Raw genomic sequence first — 20615 nt, 5'->3', positions numbered from 1 at the left:
GTCAAGACAGATCACAAGCACCTTCTTTACACTCATCTGCAATTTCAGCACGACTTCCTCTTTTCTCCTGTTCTGATGAGAAGAACATGGTGGGCAAATATAAGACAGAAGCAGGGAGAATGTGGTAGGAGGAGACAAAGACACAGAATTAAGAGGAGGTAGGAGGTGATGAAGACGGGTAGAGTAATCAGAGGGAGAAAAATGGATGTTGGGATGAAGAAAGGGAGAGAAATGAAGAGGGATTTGGAAGAACAGGAGCAAAAAATATTAGGTAACAGAAGAGACAGAAGAGACAAAGATGGATGAGGTTAAGATAAAGATGGGTGTGCAGAGGAACTCTACACCCATCGGGAAGGAAAAAAAAGTGTATAAAATAGAGGAAGAGGCAGGGACAGATAGTGAAAAATAAAGAGAAATGACTCAATGATGGATGCTTTGTTGGGTTAGGCCACAGCCAGGATCAAAATCAAATTAATTACTAAGCACAATGATGTCCAGGATGTTTCTCTTGGTAATGCACGTAAGCGTTTCACAGCACAGGACCTGTGAGAAGCACAGTGCAAAATAGCCCCCATTCATGCTGCACGTGGGAGCCGACAACAAAAGGAGCAATGATCAGAGAGGGAGAAATTGAAGGCAAACACAGGAGATGGACGGCAGCCGTGGCAGAAAAAAAAAAAAACATCTGCACAACCTTGAGTAGTCACAGCGCTCTAATGCTCCGATGAGAATCACCTCTCTGTTGTGTTACTGCACAAGCCTCTCAGTGAGAGGCTTTGGCATCAGCACATCCAAGCTTCACACAAAGCCACACACACAGTGCACAGTGCAGTATCTCCAAATGTCCTGAGCCTTGCAGCAGTAATGCTAGGCTATTAGAGTTAACTGCTGACCTGTAGGAACCAGCATTGACAGCCATCTCGCGCTCAGCATCCCTCTGTGCTCTGTGAGATATTTTACACCCACAGCGCACTGAATGGAGGGGTTTTTTGCTACTGTGTGACTGTGAATGATTTCAGAAGTCATCATCATTACGCCACCTCAGGAAAGTTATTGTCACCTCTTGATTTCATATTCAGGCTTAACATTAGTGCAACGGTGCTGCGGTGTGTGGGTTCAGTGCATGTGCAGATGCAGGGGAATGCACACACACCCTGCGATAACGCCCTCGTTTCCACGATGAAGCAGCTCGCTGGGCTGTCACTGGCCAGTGCTGAGTCACTTTTTTTCAATTCAGAGCGAGCGAGCAGCCAGTCGGCCTCTCCTCTCGACCGTGCTGCTCGAGCACGCCAGCAGCAAAGTGGTAACTGGGGCCCAGCAGAAAAGCAGAGATAACTGTGGCGTTGTTTTGTCATTCATCCAAGCTTTACCCAGGTGTCATTTTCTTGATGTAGAAGGTGAGGCTGATAAACCCGTTTGAACCGTGGCCAAACTGAGCCGAGTTCCATGCTAATTTTTACTTTTATTGCAAAGGCAGTGTTAAACTGGCTGTATATACCTTCACATGTACTGGAAAGCAAAACTCTTGGGATTTGTCTCTTAGTCATTTTATTGCATTGAGTGAGGGGTTGACTGTACCTTTTTTCTTTCTGTACAGAGTGGGGGTGGATACAGATAAAAACTCAGAGGAGCTTTCTTTTGAGGTAAAAACTCCTTTTTGTCATTATTCAATAATCCATATTTTATCAGCTTTGTTTATTGCTGCACTCTTTGTCCTTTACTGGCACTCAGTCATGCTTCACTAGCTTCCATCTACAGGAATACATACAAAATATGATAGCCAGTAAATCTCTGTTCAACAATGTAAAAATTATTCATAGAACCACCTGTTGAAAGTGAAATAAGTGCAAGTACCTCATACATTGCACACTCTGCAGTGTAAAAATAAAAATTATTTTTACACTGCAAAAATTATGTCTTAAAAAGTATTATTTTTGTGCATACCAGTTAGCAAAGTATCAATCTGTCTTGGTATAATATCCAAGAGGCCGTTGTGTATTATCATTGTGCTTTGCTGCCTCTATTTAGCTGCATTTCACAGCTCTTGTGCAGTTATTTCTCATCAATCTCATTTAGAATCTGGAGCAGCCATGCTACTCTATATTGATGTATTACAGACAGTCAGTATTTGTTTTTGTCTGCTTTAAAACACTTAACATCATTGTAAACAGTGGTCCTAATGATCTGCCTAGAGTTTTATATGATTTATAGGCATTCAGGGGATGAATATTTCATGAAAAGTCCCTGGTAGTATACATAAAACTTTAAAAATGAGGAGCTAATTTCAAATATATGGAGAGAAAAATGTCGGATGGGAAACAGCTCACGAGGCTGATCACTGATTATCTCTGCAGCCGCATTTGCTTTCCAGATGAAGTGAGCACGTGGAAGCCCAACAGCTTCTATTACTCGCTTAGTCATAATACTTAATAGGGTGCAGGGTTGTGTACAAAGTGATTCTACATAGGTGTACAGTAGATTGAGCTGTGAGCTGTGTTTTCTGCTGAGTTGCAGCTCTGTGCAGTGGAGGGAACTGAACAAAGTGGAAGATCAGGGATTGCATTCAAAGACAATGAAACTTCATTTGCTTAAGAGCTATTTTTAATCACCAGGAAAGTGCTGCGGAGCTGTACTGCATCACATTCTGAGTCTGTGCGTTTTTGTGGGCTATTGGAGGAGTTTTTTTGTGCATACTGTACATTACAGGGATTTAACAATTTGTAGCATATTTACACATGATATGAATAGCAAGGATTAAGAGTGTATCCTGTCATCCTCTCCCACTGACACATAATGCGCTTCTGCCCTTTAATCTTGGCTCTGTTGTTTATTTTATTACACTGCATGGCATCAAAGTGAAGAGGAGGTTCAAGAGGAGGAAATGCGCTTTTGCTTCCTGCTAAATGACAGTCTGTAGCACATCCTTGCTGACACACAGGCCGTCCGAATGTGCCTTTTTTTTTTTTTTTTTCTTTTTTTTTGTTGTTGTGCAGGCACATCCACCCACTCCCTCCCTCCCACTCTACCATCACTGCTTCCCAGCAGCACTCCATCCCCTCCCTTTTATCTTTTTATTTGACCTGACTCTTATGTGCACGCTGTGAATGGGACATGGTCTGGGCAGCTGCCTGGCATTATGAGGCCAGAGGGGCAGAGAGAATAGGCTGCATGGCAGGTAAGACTGGATGAGGATCCCAGTGGAGAGGTGAGGCCGAGCTCCAGGGCTCTTTCTCATGGAAATGGATAAATGTAACCTTGCCCACAGTGAGAGTCTGCACAGGAACCGCTGGGGGCGTGTTCTTAAGGGATCTCAAGGGACTTTGCAGTTTTTGAGAACAGGATTTTCCTACATAAGCACAAGGCCTGGGGTCCCACTTGTAAAAGCGGAGGTCATTGGATATGGCCCTGCTGACCATCCAGGGGTGCAAGTTTCCAGCATTTCCATCAGGCAGCGTATATAGCCACCCCAGATGGTCTTTGTGTGTCGATAAGAAAGAGTGGTTCTCTCATGGCCTACAGGTTGCTGCAGGGAGGCCAGACACAACACGGGGCCTATGGCACCATCTGGACTACAAGTATCCTTTCACTGTTTTCTTCTTCGAAGCGCTGTCACATCTGCTCGCACTCACGATGGTTCATGCGCTGGTCTGTGGAATAGTACTATACAACAAGTGCGAGAGAAAATAGCGTTGAGTGCTTCATTTCAGGGAATGTGAAGAAAAACCCACGTGTACCCATATGTGATGGCACAACAAACAGAAAGTTTCTTGACTGCTTCAGATGTACATACAGTGTCTGTGTATGGCTGTATGTGTGCAGTGGTATCAGAACATGTATACATGTGCTAGTTTTCCAAATATGAAATGTGTATTAGAATTTATGTATCTATGTATGTTTGTATGTATGTATTCAAAAAATATTTCTGACATTTTAAAAACAGTGTTGCCAGACCAACAATGTCCAAGGGTGCCTACCAGGTCTTTTAGCTTTGGAAAAAGCTGGATGGCTGTTTCCCCTAATACCAGTCTCTATACCAAGCTAAGCTAACAAGCTGATAGCTGTAGCCTTTATCTTTATCATACAAACATGGATGTAGTCCCAACCTTATCATCCAATGGCAAGAATGTCAATAATTGTCTGTCCTAAAATGTCAGACTATTGTTTTAATGTATTCGCTGGTGACTACAGGGTGAACTGGATTCAGACAGTGAAATCATTTAGCAGCAAGAAAATAGTCCTGTCCACTGGAGTGGAATTTCACGAGGGCTGCATTAAGTTTAAGTTGATCTAATTCTACTGCTTAATGGCCCTGTGACCTGGCCACAGTGCTCAGGAAGAAGCACATCATTTTGCTTTATGGAGTGTATCCGCTGCAAGACAATGAGATGCAGGTGTGCTAGTGCGTTCAATTAGAGTATTCATTTAATAAATGAGTATGTTAATAATAGATTTTTTTTAGAGATGTGCTTGTAAAATGAATAACAGTCAGGGTAAATCTATGATTGGACATTGCTGGTACGCTGTTAACCACTCACTGTGGATTGGAAAAGCTCTTGTCTTGAAAAACTCTCTGTAAGCAGATCTCTGCTTACGTAAAAACAAGTTAGTCTTCAGTCAACTGGTTTGTTGGCGTGTCATACCAAGACAATCATTTTGTTCTGACACTTTAATTGGCATTATTGGCATCTGTGTTTAGTGTCTTTTGAAACTATCCAACTTCTTCTGTCAACTGTGAACACCTTTTATGAAAGGTCGTGTTGGTACGGCCTCACAAGAACCTTTTCGCATAATGTTCCTCATCATCTCAAACTTACTCAACTGAAGTGCCTTCTCATTGTTCCTTTTTGTCCACACAAGTCTCCGTGTCCCTGCTGCTGAAAAGTCTCCTCACAACACGACACTGTTGCCACCACCATTTTTCACAGGATGGTGTTGATGAGTGATAAAGTCTGCCAAGTTTCCACCAAACACTGTGATTCACAGAATACATAGCCTTAGAAAGTCATTGCACAGGGGTTAATCTTTTTACATTACATTTGATTTATTTTTAACAAAAACACTAATGAATTACATTATGTATTACTGTGTAATGATAAATGACAAAATTTCTAATCAAACCCATTTTCAGTTGAGGCTGTTAAACCACAAAATGCGGAAAAGGTGAAAGTGGTTGAATATCTTACAAAATCTCTCCTAAGCAAATAACAGGATGTGACTTAATGTCCTTCCTGGTGCCTTTTATAGTTTGTTCCCAGCCTTGCAGCTTCTGAGAACATTGATTCAGAAATAATGAAACTCTTACTCTTTGCAAAAATATACCGTTAATTTAATGTTCAATACAGTTTTGAACTGGTGAAGGTGTTTTTCAGTCAATATTTGATGGAATTTAAAAAAGACTAGAATAAGCTGAGCAGCAGAAGGTGATGTGACACTTTCTGAAAATATACGATGAACAACAGTCGAGACAGGATTAGGAAAACAGCAGAATCAGCATACTTTGTGAGATAACTTCAGTGTGAGTAGTCATGTGAGAAGCAGATTCTTCTTGACATTTGGAAAGAGACAGGGAAACTGATACCTGAAGTCACATCTGTATGATAAATATAAGGCTTCAGCCAGCAGCCAGTTACCTTGGTACCTCCATTTTTTTTCTTCTCGCCCTGGACACGCTGTTCTTGTGCTGTGTACAACAATAATAATAATAATAGTAATAATACATTTTATTTACAAGTGCCTTTCTAGACACTCAAGGACACTTTACAAAGATAAAGCAAGTACAGTAAAACAAACAACAGATAAGAAGTGAGGAAGAGAGTCGATGTTACGGATGTTCCAGAGTTCCAGAGTTGTGGAGCAGAGCGGCTGAAAGCTCGGCTCCCCATGGTGCTGAGGCGGGCAGGGAGCACAGTAAGGTGGATGGAGGAGGAGGACCTGAGGGAGCGGGAGGGGGTGGTGACATGGAGGAGATCTGACAGATAGGGAGGAGCGAGGTTGTGGGTGGCTTTGAATGCACACAGGAGGATTTTGAATTCGATTCTGAAATTGAGCAGTAAGATGGGGGTGATGTGGTGAAAAGAGGGGGTTTTGGTGATGATGCGAGCGGCTGAGTTCTGTGATCAATGAGTGATCAATTAATGATGCTTTCTTCTGGTGAGAAAAGCTTTGAAAATCCTGAGCATTAACATCATCTTTCACAACACACCAAAAATAAATCCACGTTTATGTTGCTTATATTAAAAAAAATATATACATTTTTGGTCCTTAATTAGCTAGAGCAGAGTTTTAAGAGGTAATGGCATCTGGGTTCAGTGTCTTTAGAAACTGTTGAACTCCCTCATTGTTTTTGCATTTTGTGGCGTTGCAAGTTGAATATAGCACACACAAAATCTAATAAAACTACTGCCAAAACCTTTTATTAGTGTATTAGTAATGGAAAAATATAAGTCCCATTTTCCAACCAACCAAATTAGTTTCATGAGACAATTGGCAGTGATCAGTAAACACGTTGTATTTTGTTTGTTTAATCAATACCAAATCAAATCAAAATAGAATACACAAAATCAAATAAAAAGACTGTCAAAACCTTCTATCAGTGTATTAAGAATAGAAAAACAAAGAACAAGTCTCAGTTTCTAGTCAAAGTAATTAGTTTCATGAGACAGCTAGCAGCAATTACAGGCTCAGGTTTGTCTGGTTGTGCTGGTTCGGCCCCACAACACCTGGAGATTTTTTGCATAGCATTCCTCATCATCTCAAACTTACTCAACTGAATAAGGAGTATCTGTGACCAACTACCTTTGAGTAATTCTTTGGTATTCAATAGGATATTTTCATATATATCGTTGTTTCGTTCGAGTGTTTAACATTCTGAAATATTCCTTGAGAAGTACTCCCTGTGGCTGAAAAGCCTCCTCACAACATGATGCTGCTGCCACCACCATTTTTGGCAGAATGTTGTTGATGAGTGATAGCGTCTGCCAAGTTTCCACCAAACATTGTAAAGACACACCCCTGTTTACATCAGTGGAGCTGAGGTGGAGCAGGTCAACTATTTTCGATTCCTGGGAAACAGCATCACAGAGAACCTGTCAAGGACATAACGCCCTGGTAAAGGAAGCTTATTAACAACTGTATTTCTTATAGAAGCTTACGAAGGCAAAATGCTTGTGCCAGGTTTTTGTTAACCTTTTACAGATGAGCAATACAAATAAGCTTAACTAGAAACATGACAAATTGGCATGGGATTTGCACAGGACAGGGGGGCTGTGCTGCAGGTGATTAAAACCACATTGGACATCATTGGCACAAATTTACTGAGCACCTGTGATATTGGTGAGTTGAGGTGGCCACGCAGAGCCCAAAGGATACTAAAAAACCATACTTACTCTAGCCACAGCCTGTTTACCCTGCTGCCATCTGGGAAGCGATACAGAAGTATCTGCTGATATACCACCAAACGGCAGAGCAGCTTCTTTCCTCAAGCTGTGAGACTCCTCAGTTTATCCATAAATAATGGTTGAATTTTTGTGTGTAGCGCAAAGGGACTACATCTCGCATGTTGTTGTGCAACCCTGTGTTGTAGAATGATAATCACTGGAACACTGACTTGGACAGTTTTGTCACATGGTGCAACAACTGTTTCCAAACTAAAAGGTAGCCTGGCTATGTCTGAGGGTAAAATCTGCCTAGAACCACAACCAAAGTTCATCAATTAACACATTGTATTTTGTTTGCTTAATCAATACCAAATCAAAAGGTGTAAACAAAAAGTGTCCGTTTTACAGTTTTAAACCACAATGTGATTTTGTTAGCTTTGGAAAAAGCTGGATGGCAGTTTCCCCTATTACCAGTCTCTATGCCAAGCTAAGCTAACAAACTGTTAGCATTAGCCTTTGTCTTTACTGGGTCATCCTTCGTCCTCCACCATAAATAATGGTTTAGGAGGATATTAGTTTTTTTTGTAAGCCATTAACCACTCAGTATGGATTAGAAAAGCTCCAAAAGAGCAGGTTTAGCAACAGAAAAGCAAGACAGTCTTCAGTCAAATGGTTTGTTGACCTGTTGAATAGTATGTGAAACATGCATCTTGATGCAACGCAGTCATTTTTCCCTGACAACTGCAAAACTCTTTGAGTAGCTAGAGCAGAGTTTTAAGAGGTAATGGCATCCATGTTCAGTGTCTTAAGAAACTGTTGAACTCCCTCAATGTTTTTGCATTTTGTGGTGTTGCAAGTTGAATATAGAATACACAAAATACAAAAAAAGACTGCCAAAACCTTCTATCAATGTATTAAGAGTGGAAAGATAAAGAATAAGTCTCAGTTTCTAGTCAAAGTAATTAGTTTCATGAGACAACTGGCAGCGATTACAGGCCCACAACACCTGGAGATTTTTTGCATAGCGTTCCTCGTCATCTCAAACTTACTCAACTGACTAGGGAGCATTTGTGACCAGCTACCTTTGAGTAATTCTTTGGCATTCAATAGGATATTTTCATATATCGTCGCTTCGTTTGAGTGTTTAATATTCTGAAATATTCCTTGAGAAGTACTTGTTCATTGTTCCTTTGTGTCCTCACACGTCCCTGCTGCTGAAAAGCCTCCTCACAACATGATGCTGCTGCCACCACCATTTTTGGCAGAATGTTGTTGATGAGTGATAGAGTCTGCCAAGTTTCCACCAAACATTGTAAAGACACACCCCGGTTTACATCAGTGGAGCTGAGGTGGAGCAGGTCAACCATTTTAGGTTCCTGGGAAACAGCATCACAGAAAGTTGATTGTCCTTCACAAAATGTCAAACTATTGCTTTTCTGTATTTGCTGTTGACTGCAGAGTGAACTGGATTCTTGTAAGCAGAGAGTTAAATCATGTGGCAATAAGAAAACAGTCCTGTCCTTTGCAGTGGATTTTTATTAGGACTGCATTAAGTTTAAGCTACTTTAGTTTTTACAACTTAGTGGCCCTATGACCTGGCTGCTCTGCTCAGTAAGCACATCATTTTACTTTATGGAGTGTATCTCTGATGCAAAACAATGAAATACAGGTGTGCTAGTGCACTCAATCAGAGTGTTCATTTAATGCATGAGTGTGTTTCATGTTAATATTCGATTTTTTGGAGAGGTGTATTAAAAGTGAATAACAGTTTGGGTAAATATATGATTCGACGTTGTTGGTAAGCTATTAACCACTCACTGTGAATTAGAAAAGCTAGAAGAGCAAGTTTAGCATCATAGATTTAAAAAAAAGCTTGTGGAAAACAAGAACGTCTTCAGTCAGCCGGTTTGTTGGCCTTTCCATTAGTAAAGTATGTGAAACATGCATCATACCTTGGCTTCGGGGCAGATGCTTAAAATTCTCAGTCATTGCTGTCAACATTTCACAACTCAGTTGTCAACCATAGCAATTAGTTTCTTGAGGCAGCATTGGCAGCAATTATAGGTTCAGGTTTTTCTGGTTGTGCACGACCCTGTGTTGTAAAATGATCAATAATTAAACCTTGACTGATGGAGAGCTTTGTCACGTTGTGAATGTGACAAGAATCACCTGAATTACCAGAGGAACAGGAGGCCTCCTTCCACTGTAATCATCCAGGGAGAGGTGGAGAGGGCTGACTCATCAAATATCTTGGGGTTCAAATCAATAAAAACTGGACTGTACACACAACACCGACACCCTTTAGAGAGACAGTGCACTGTTCTTGACTGCGGTGTGCTGGACTGGTGGGGGCAGCAGACTTGTAAGAAAGGCCAGCTCTGTGGTCAGGCTAGAACTGGACGGTCTGGAGTCAGTGGTAGAGAGGAGGGGATGAAGGACAAGAAAACCACCTTGGATAACCCAGTCCCTCCCGCTCCATGATGAGCTGTGGCAGATGGGTAGCTCATTCTCTGCCACTGAGGTGCAAAACAGAGCACTTCAGACTGTGGACTGAGTGCCCAGACCACCCCCAACCCCAAGCCTGATTTTTGACCTTTGGACAGAGCCAGGCTAACTCTCTAGTGTGTCCCAAGACAGCCAGACATTTGGTACATGTGCTGACACACACACATTATATGACACACTGCAAATATATGATGTATGGCACTTTCTGTCATTGCTTGCATTACAGTGTAACCATGGCTAAAAGTCTACATAGCGGTTTTATTTCGCATTTGAGAAAATGTGTGTGCATGCATGTAAATGTGAGAAAGAGAGAGACAGGAGGGATGAGAAGCCGTGAGCAGGATGAAAGGCGCAGTCCCAGCCAGTGTTTCCTGTTGATGGGGAAAAAAACCTATTATGGAGATGCTTTGATGTGGACGCAGGTGAAAGGAGCCTCAGCCTGGATCCTGCTGCCAGGTAATTGAGCTTCAACCTGGCTTGCTGGTGTCTCATCCTGAAGGAATACAACACTGCTGCTTCCATAACTGTTTCCCTGTCAGCCTGGCTTTAAGGTTCATTAGGACAAACGTTTTACTCCTGAGCACTGATTTTGACCATCAAAGCCTGTTTGATCTTTCCCGCTGAAGTGGTTTGCAGACTGTGGTTTCAGGGCTGGAAACCGATGTTTTTGTTTTCACTCTGGCATCCCAGAGGCCACCCGTGTTTAACAGACCCGGGGTGCCTGCATTATATGGTTGGCTTGGTCTTTGGATGAGTCTGTGGCGTGACTTGGGAGTTAAATCTCTCTGTATACCTATATTTATGGTATTGTGTAATACACCACAGTGACAAGGTAACAGATAGATGTGAAGATTGATACGACTCTCATGTACATCCCTTTGAAATCAAGCTACAGCTAGCAGCTAGAGGAAATTCAAGCCTGTCTCTGTCCAAATGTTAAAAAAATCTTCCTACCAGCACCTCTATCGCTCACTTGCTAACATGTTATATCTTGGTTTATTAATCTCTTCAAAAAATTGTAAAAGTGTTGTGGTGTTTACAAGGCCTGTTTCTTGGCCAGGCCAGCTCTTTCCTAAGATAATCTAACTAGCTGCGAGCTATAGCTTCATATTTCATAAACAGAGTGGAGACTACAACCCATCTAATTCTCTGAGAGAGAGGGATTAAACATGCTTCCTACAATGTTTGTTTAATGTTGAGATATGGTCACAGCCAAAGGATTATATTCTTAGACTGGAAATCATGAAATTCTCCATGTGTTAAAATGATTTAACAAGATGCTTTTTATCATTCAAATCAAACACCTACGCTCATTTCACTCTGAAACACTGAAAGCTGTTTCAGATTTTTGGGCATTTCCTCGACTATCTGATGAAAACCTGAACCAATTTTGAAACATTCCTATGAATCTATTGATTTTTAATCCATTTAGTTTTATTCTTTTTTTCTTTTCTTTTTTTTTTTTTACAGCATCAAAGGAAGGTAGGTAAAGTAGAAATAACTCAAAACTGTACTGAAGCCTGGTAGTTCTTTGCCTCTTCACTGCTGATCAGAGGTCAGGAAAAGATGACGTGTGGGCCATGTAGGAAGGGAATGAGCTTGCCGTGATGAGGGCTGAAGCAGCAGTTGGGCTTCTACCCCCCACACAAATACTCAGCACCTTTTCCCACACACACACACACACACACACACACACACACACACACACACAAACAGCCTGACACCATTGTGGAGCAGAAAGCAGCTCCAGCAGTTATAATTACCGTCGCTGTCTAGTATTATGCCAGCGTGGAACAGGAGGACACCGTGCCGACATGAAGACAACTCACTCCTGCAGGTCCCAAAGAAGTCATTATTCCCCCCTTCTCTACCTCTTCATCCCCGCCCTCGTTTCTCTCCCTCTCTCCCTCATTTGAGACATTTATAAATAAATCCTGTTAACTGGCAGAATGGTGCACATAATTCCCACCTCTTGCATATTGCTGATAACGGCACCAGAATGTAAGAATTGGCACCAAATAACAGATCGGTTTCCTCTCCTCTTTGTTTTTTTTGTGCTCATGCCAGGGGATTGTGTACTTGTGTGCCACCTCTAAGTCCCGCATTATTCATTATAAGCTCTGAGGTACAAAGGTTGCCTTCGTCCAGAAATTATAGGATTGTTGAAGTATTGTTGTGTCTTTTTCCAAGGCACAAGGAGTGCAAAGTATGAACACCTGCAGAAGGGCAATTATTAATCAGAACTATTGTTTACAGCTAAAAGCCACAAAGTGCACTGTCATTTTTCATAGTCTGTAATAGAGACGATACAGAATCAAGTGTTTTACAAGATCGGCTGTTACCAAGCTAGCGTGTGCAGAAATCTGGCCTGAAAAGAGATGCTAGAGGTCGTGTCACACGTCATTGTTATTATGAAGTGACTACTTTTAATCGTAGGTGTTTGTTGATTTGAGTCCACTACACCCACAGAGGACTTTTACAATAACATCTTGCAGCTGAATACGAAATAAGAAATATGCTTGCCTTAACTGTCAATTATCAACACTTAAATGAATTTCTATACCAGTTCTCACCTTCTTTCCTGGTTTCAATCATGTGCAAGACTAGCTTGTCTTGCCAGAAGGTAACGCCACATTTTTTTCTGTGAGTAATTTATTTCTGTTTCTGTCAAACCCCCTCCTGGAATGTCTTTCTTTGTTGCAAATGTTTTTATGGGCTTTCTTTACTCAAGACAGCAGCAGACAAGGGCTGGTGCATGTATTTTAAGTATGCTAGCAACTTAGCTATTAGGAACAAAAATAGGACAAGCACCTAAAGCTTGAATGACTAACACTGAGCTCTCAGCAGTATGTTATGTTGAAAAAGCCACTGGCACTTAATGACAGTAAGCTGACAGTGGCCTTATGAGAGGAATACTTATGTATGCTTGATAACTGCATAGATGTTCATCAGTTTAATGCTACATTATGTGGATTCATTGCAGTGGTATCAGTGAAAATGGCTGTCATGGTTCAAGATCTCACCATGCTGCGCCTGATGAAAGTGAGGCAGTCTTTGTTGTATTATACGTTTTTATTTTTTGCATGGATTGGAACAAAAAGGAGTTAACGTCTGGTTGAAAACAGAGTACTTGACACCCTGACTGTGTTTTATGCAGTGTGACAATGACTGGGATTTTTCAACAGAGAACTAGTTCTGACACCTATACAGTGTGTTCAAGAGGGGAAAAAAAAAAAAAAGCAAATGCCCATGGTTATAGTTCCCATTTCTAGTATATCACCTCTGTATAAAATATTGTGCAATTATAGATTTGTGTATGACATGCTTTTCTCCAGAAAAGAATAACTCACTTTAGCCATTTCTTTCTATCATAGTCACTGGCCTCTGATTTACCCCCACACATTTATGGCTAAAACAATAAACATCGCCCCAAAATCCTTCAATCGCACCCATAATTAACATACTTAGCTATGGCAATACAATTAAGATGTTGCACCTTGATCTTCTAAACCTTTATGAACTCTCTAAAATATGTCAGTAAAGCACTGTAATTACTTATTTTCACACATAATTGCAAAATGTGCCCCTAGTGTAATGTGCTTTGGTTCTGCTGAAGTTATTACGGTTATAACTTGGTGGCCTGAGGCCAGATTTGCAAAAGGCTCAAAACAAACCAGTTTCCTCTCTCCTGCTCACTGTCATTGACACTTACACACCTTTGCCATCATGCCTTAACAAGGTCACAGATATCTAAAGCCGCTGCTGACACATCATGGCCCTCCACTGACCGACTCACTGCCACAGTGGTGTGGAGTATTTGCCAGACTCTTCCGCAGCCCCCATGTCCAGGAGGTAAGACTCCTCCTGTGTCGCTGAATTCTGTGCACATCTTCAGTGAATATGAAGAAATCAACATCTTCAATTATAATTTTCCGCCTCCGATTCAGAATGAAGAGCAGCTGTGTGAGCCTGAACCAGATGACTCCACGCTCACTTTGCAGAAAACAGAGAACCAGCTTGCATCTGTAGGAGGCGACTCTGGATCCGAGCACCAGGAAGACCTGCTGGAGGGAGACCTGGGCCTCGGCACTGCTGCGGCTCTCGCCAGGGAGGCCTGAAGCTTCAGGAGTCGCTTCTAACCGCAGCTCATCAGCCTCTGCTGCCCTGAAGCTAAGGCCCCTCCCTCCCCGCAACAGTGAATGGGGTCACTGGTCAGGGCATCTGAGAGGAGCCGACTGGGAGTCAGAGTTACAATAGCTCCGTTAAGGTCATGCACCCTCCTTGTGCTGACATGCATGCAAAGACACACTCACAGAGGGGAAAAAAAAAACAATTACAAAGGCCATTGCTCTGTCTGTGACTCTGCTGATGATTTTCTTGGCTTCCTTTGCTCCAGTTTCAGGGAACAGCTGAAATAGAATCATTAATCCTGTACAGTTCAAGTGCCTGATGCCTAACACAACCAACAGGAAGCGGGACTTGACCAGTGTGTGCACCGTCAACCTTTCACACAGTAAGCAGTACTGTAATTCCACAGCTCTGGTGAAAATGCAACATGTTAAGTCACACATTAATTGCTCGCCGAGCAGCTTCACGCTACTTGGTTACATAACATCTTGGTTTAAAGCTTTCGGGACAATTGCTCATGAGACTGTACAGTGATTGAACGCTGTGGTATTTCCCCTAATCAGCTGAAATGGTATTTTTGTGCCAACTTTGCTTTGCTCTTCCCCAATTCCTTATTAAACTTTTATTGCACTGTTTTCCTCTGCAGTCCTTTAAACTCATTCAAAATGTATTTCAATGAATTTATTACCCCCCCCACCACCACCACCACCACCACCACCACCACCACCACCAATCTCCCTCCACATCTTGCTTCTGCTGCAAGCTAAAATTCTTCCAAATGCTTTAGTATATTAACAGCATTTGGAAATGAGACTATCAGCATGTGAGACTTCTTTATAGATTGCACTTTCTGCGTGCATCATTATAAATCTCAGGGCCCCTTCCCCCTTGTGTGAAGCTGGGTGTTGTGTACGGCACAAATCCAGTGTGTGAAGGTTAGGCTTTGTGAGCATGCAGACAGTTTCTCTCATATTAATAAAACCATTGTCCTTGAAGTGAGGGCTTTTTTATGTTGTGAATGCATGGATGCATCTATGGAATGCTCCTCTGTTTCTGTTCTCAATTGCTTCGACAAAAAAAACAATACACTCTCCTTTGTGTGCATTGATGTTTCAATTCAGTTTTGTTCTGAGCAAAAGAGACTGAGTGATAGCACAGCCTTTCATCATTAATCCTCCATCTGATGTCTTACTAGTTTTTGGTGTGATTTGCTGAAATTTGGCGCTGTCACCTGTACAATAGGCTCATTGACGCACGCCCACCAGCTCCGGGATCTATCTCTGTGCAGGAGGAACAAACTGCTCACAACAAGGCCTTACAACTTTTTTTGTGTAACCGTGTTATACACACAGACGCACACGCAAAAAAAGCTACCTGCCTGTGGAGCTTTCCGAGAGTCATTTTTGGACACTTTGAGCATCACAAACCAAATGAAACTGAGCTGTTTTATTGAAGTGAACCTTTAATCACAGCAAATCACATCAAAATCTGGATGGAGTAAGACAAAAATCTGTTTTAATGAAAGCTCCCTTCACCTTTTATGCTTTTAACTTTGTATTCAAGTCATTTAATATTAGTCTATTCCCCTTTTTCGAACCATTTCTCTGAGGTCTTTAAGGTTGTGGTCACAAAATTGAAATCCTCAAGCGACTGTAATAATCCCTTCTACCAGATAATAAACACAGTACTCTTATGACACATACTCAAAGGCATCCTGCAGAGTTTTTGCCCACTGTCATGTTATTAAACAATGCTTTTAGTGTGTACATGCATGCAGATGAAGGGATTCACATTTCTGCCAATGTCTTCACACTATTCCACTGACCTACAGGTAGCAGTAAGGCACCAAGAAACACATCAATGCACCAGCAAAGGCAGGGAGGAAGAAGACTGCCAGGAAGTAAACACTGATGTAAATGATGCAGGTTTCAAATTCCAAAACAAATTTGCCTAGCAATCGTTTTATGAGGAGAGGCAGGCATTCCACACGCCTCGCGTTTAGGTGAGAAATGCTGAATGTAAACAGAAACAACAAGAAAACTCCACAGGGCACCTTTAAGTTATGTAGCAAATGGCAACATGTGTGGCACTGTTCCAACACAGTGGTTCTCAAGTGGTGAGCGAAGGCACAGTGGTGCCTTGAAACAAGTCAGAAATATAAAGAACACCATTATTACAAAACCTATACGTACTTAAAATACATATTATCATACAGCTTTTTTTAAAATATTGATTAAATCCAGTGGCTCACCATGTTTTTTTTAGAATTTTTAAGGGAACCTTGCCTCATGAACCAGACTTTAAGAACCACTGGTTTAGTGCTTATGTGTTTGATCATGACTTTCACATGTACAGCAGTGCGGGTTGATCAACACAGATGCATAAACTGTCTTGTTAACTGTGAACTTTACTCAATGCAATATTCCCAGATCATGTGTTGTTGTTGTTTTTTTTTTTTATATAAGAGCAAGCAATTGTAAACATTTAAAATGGTAGAACAGACTGCCTCCACCAACACCGAGAGAGACTTCCCCGCTCCAGAGCCATGACATTGTCCACAGTGCATGATATCATCCTACGAGGATTTGGAGACAAAAATCAAAAACATCCTTTTTTAGAAAAAAAAAAAAAATGTAGAAATAGCTCTACTGCTACTTCTGCTGTAGCCTACTCACCACACCTCTACCTATGGCACATCAACAAACCAATTTATTGATTGTCTCTGACTTCAACCAGATCTTACAAATAAACATTAGCAATAATTTTTTTTTTTTTAAATCTGTTGTTTTTTTTTTTGTGTTGTTTTCTTTCATCCACTATTTTCACTTTTACAGACAGTATGGAGACTGGAAAAAAAAAACAAAACAAAAAAAAAAACAGATTTCCCGTAAGGTTTGAACATTCAAAAATAACCCCAAAACATCCACTTTGAAGTGTCATCATAACAAGATACATGAATTATAGAGTGGTTGTTGTCTCATTGTTGCAGCTTCCCTAATTAACTCGTTGTTCATAGGCCTTGCATTGTCAAGCACATCCAATATTCCAGTATAAAAGGAGTGGTCCCTTCAAATACCACTGCAGTTCAACTGGGGGAAACATGATACATTCCAAATGTGGCCAGTGGAGCTCCTCGCACACTAATTTAAAGTAAAGCTTTAATTCCACAATAAGAGGAAACGGCACTCGATGCAAAATGAACATTAAATTAAAAGGTCTTTGGTGGTTTTCACAGTTTGGAGTGTGTCACTAGTGATTTGCTCAAGTCCTTGACTTCCCCGGCTGTTCTGACTCTTTCGTACCCTAGAACAGACATGGCATGGTGGCAGTAGTCCTCCACTTGTTTGATCTGTTGAATGCTGAGCACTGTTCTCCACGCACTAGCAGCTAATGTGGCATTCCTGGACGAGACTTGGAATGGCTTAGCGGAGGAGGTGGATCCGCTGGTCATGTTCAGCACAAATGACTCCAAGTCGTGGCTGCTGGTGAGGTTGGCAAAGCCGTACATGCGCCGCAAGACCTTAACCGGGTTATCGACCAGGTCCTCGTACCGCACGACCATGTACTTCCCCTTCAGCCAGCTGGGTGGGTTTAAGGCAGTCCTCAAAGTCCTGGAGGTGCGGTCACAGATCACCTCCATGGCTCCGATGGAGTGGTAGTCTGAGCCATCCTTCTTGTTGACTTTGTGACTGGGATCGACAAAAGGTATCCGGCGAAGTTTGGGGTCCCTGCTGCGGACCACCTGTAAATTCTCCCTGATCAGGCCGTGTCGAGATTTGATCCTGGAGTTGGCCACTGCTCGTGGGTCTCTGACCAGGTGTATCACCTTCAAATCCAAGGATGGATCCTCCATGAGTGGGGCCAACACGTTAACGTCCAAAATGCGCACCCCTTTAATGACTGTGGTGCTGTATTTCAGGCACTGCTCCTCCACCAGTCTAAGGCTTTGAGGGGGGCACTTTTTACACACCTTATCATCCACCATTCCCACCACCTCTTTCCTGTAGGCTGAGCAGAGGGGATAGGAACACACCACTTTATTGAGGGTGGCCCCAAACACTCCCAGGGAGGTAAAATTCTTGCCCCCGGGGGTGCTGTAAAGTTGGAAAACAGACAGATCACAGCGGTACAAGGAGCTAAGCATGTCCCTGGCTGCTCCTTGTAAAGACACTGCATCACCCGGGTACAGTTTCTGCCAGATGTGCCACATCGGCTCATACAAGAAGAACACGTCAGGATTTTGGTTAAAAAGCTCCCCAAAAAAGGACGAGCCTGACCTCCAGGTGGTCAGAACATAGATGAGCTGTCTCTTTTTAGCCAGAGAGGGCCTGTACAAGAAGCGAATGTCAGATCTGCTCTGGTAAGTGGTGCTCCTCATCTGCTGATTACACTGCTGTGGCTCTTTAGTCCATTTATAATTAGCTAAGTTAAGCATAGTGAGGACCAGCAATAAGAAATAGGCCATAAACAGGACAATCTTCTTTCTACGGAGGACCTTCATCACGATCCCTGGCTGTGCTATTATCTTGGTATGATTCCTGTAGGTTTTAAGCTTCCTCCCAAAGCCAGCATCCTTCTCCCAGGGCGCTGTCAACTTCAGTGGTTGATGATATTGTTTTCCTCGCATCTGTACCCTCAGAGAGTGGCTCTCACTGCTTAACAAAGCTCCTTACATTGACTGTCCACCAACACGCTCTGGAGAATGTCTACAGCCTATGCAAGGAACGGCTGAATACCAGCTGATTAGGTAATATAGTCACCAGCAATTCAAAATCCACAACACGATACCCCGTTTTCACTGCACTGCGTAATGTTCTTCATAGGAACGATGGGTGAGAGGAGCGTTTAAGTTGTCCATGGCGAGCGCTGCAGTGATTCTGTGGGTGGCCCGTGTTCAAAACAAAAAGGAAGAAGCCTTCATCATTGTAACAGACGCCCTGTTTGTCCATGTTCAGCGGAGGCATCCCTGCGCAGCTATCATCTGATGCATCCTTGCGAATGCAGCCCGCTAAGATTCAGGCACCGCAGACAGTATAACCGTCACGACTTGGCGCGCTCGTATCATTCCGCATCTGCCATAACGGAGCAGTGAATGGCCGGTGGCCACAGTTAGAGCGCTCGGTGGAAGATTTCCTCCACTCTTCCTGCTCCCCTGCTCGTCCAACTAATATAAACTGGATGGATTCAATCAGAATACAAGGGGGGGAAGACCCGCCCACAGGGAGACTTCATTGGCTCGCATTGTGGCGTCGTGCGTCAGCGAGCCGCGCCATTGGACCCGCTGCACGTTTGTCTCGTCACAGGCTCGATTGTAGCTCCCACAGATCGCAGCAATGGTAGACTGTGGGAAATGATGCTGTTGTTATGTTTCAGAGAGGTTTACCTCGCTGTCTGCATCATTGTAACCGTGCTCCACCCTGCCGGGTAAGACACAAAGCTGCACACCGAACAAGGTGCAAGAGCTCCGCAGGATTTAGATGGTTTCCTTGCACAATGCCACAAATCCCCATTGTCTGTAACACCGCCTCTCAGCAGTTTTTAAGTTTCTATTAAGAGTCCTGTCTTTACATTCCTATTATATAGGCCTGTGTTTTCTCCATAGGGTGTAACTACAGAGAATAATCAATATTTCAGACTAAATGTATTTGTCTTTCCCACCACAGCCTCAAGAGGGAAGGCCAGATCTATCAGAAAAAAGCAGCTCCCATCCCTTAAGCAAAAAAAAAACAAAAAAAAAAAACATTATTAATTAAAATGTCATGCACACAATGCAGCAAAATATATAATAGACATTGTTTCTGATGATAAAAATGAATAAATAGGATGAGTTCGTATAGCAGTCTAAAGGAATATTGCTGTGTTTTGTCTTTTCATTGAATGTATTGAAAGCAGTCAGCGACAATGACTGACACTCCTCTCAAGTGGAATCAGCTGAAATCTGACATCTGACAGCTGTTCCCCAGGAGCTGACAAGTCCTGGGAAGCTGTAAGGCCATGTGTTCGGACAGAGGAAACCACATGCTCTGCAGATTGAAAATCATCTTTCCTAAGAGGCTTGCCAGTTTGGGATTACAGCCCCGCACAACTGAACGGCACAAAAGACGGGGAGAAAAGGGGTGGGCCCTTTGACCCCTGATGAGAAATCTCCAGGCAATGTTATATCTAGATAGGGATTTAGTGATTTTATAACAGTTTTTGGTGATTTTATTGTGACCTTATTGTACTTATTTCATAGATTTTGTACCACCATAATCGTCTTTTACCATTTAGTCGTAATAGATCTGCATGTATATGGTCCTAAACAGTATATGTACAACAGTACAGCCTTAGTTTTTAAGAGGCCATCTATTACAGATCAAGTAAAGCTGTGTGGTCTATAAGTGCTTTAGAAAAAAAAAAGCTTTGGTCTAGGTTGGATTATGGGACCATACAGTGAATAGGTACTCTCTGTGTCCTGTAATATGTATGCTGATCTTTCTATCCCACAGCTACTCATGTTGTAGAGCTCTTCCAATGCGGCTGTGGACAATAAGAAAACCTTTGTGCAGACTGCCATCTGCTGGAGAATAATGGCCCCGGTAAAGACAAAGAAACAGACTTCTCTCC

At 42.3% G+C, this 20615-nt stretch overlaps 2 protein-coding genes across 2 annotated transcripts in view; one reads left to right on the top strand and one right to left on the bottom strand.

Moving 5' to 3' along the window:
• The window catches only part of LOC143340154 (sodium/hydrogen exchanger 9-like), a 67457-nt gene extending 51747 nt beyond the window's left edge, over window positions 1-15710 (top strand). Inside the window, exons 13-16 of the mRNA XM_076761794.1 lie at window positions 1598-1643; window positions 3520-3575; window positions 13628-13733; window positions 13829-15710. Coding sequence (XP_076617909.1) covers window positions 1598-1643; window positions 3520-3575; window positions 13628-13733; window positions 13829-13999 — 379 coding nt within the window. The 3' untranslated portion in view covers window positions 14000-15710. The remainder of the gene's footprint in view (window positions 1-1597; window positions 1644-3519; window positions 3576-13627; window positions 13734-13828) is intronic.
• Window positions 15711-16281: 571 nt separating this feature from the next.
• chst2b (carbohydrate (N-acetylglucosamine-6-O) sulfotransferase 2b) lies at window positions 16282-19172 on the bottom strand. Its single transcript, XM_076761793.1, has one exon. It carries the CDS (start codon window positions 18634-18636, stop codon window positions 17239-17241), a length of 1398 nt encoding a protein of 465 aa, XP_076617908.1. The 5' UTR covers window positions 18637-19172; the 3' UTR covers window positions 16282-17238.
• Window positions 19173-20615: the final 1443 nt, after the last annotated feature.

The sequence above is a fragment of the Chaetodon auriga genome, chromosome 21 (assembly GCF_051107435.1).
Source record: "Chaetodon auriga isolate fChaAug3 chromosome 21, fChaAug3.hap1, whole genome shotgun sequence".
NCBI classification, from domain to species: Eukaryota; Metazoa; Chordata; class Actinopteri; order Chaetodontiformes; family Chaetodontidae; genus Chaetodon; species Chaetodon auriga.
Note: the sequence above shows the minus strand (reverse complement) of the source record. Positions and strands in the feature narration are given on the sequence as shown.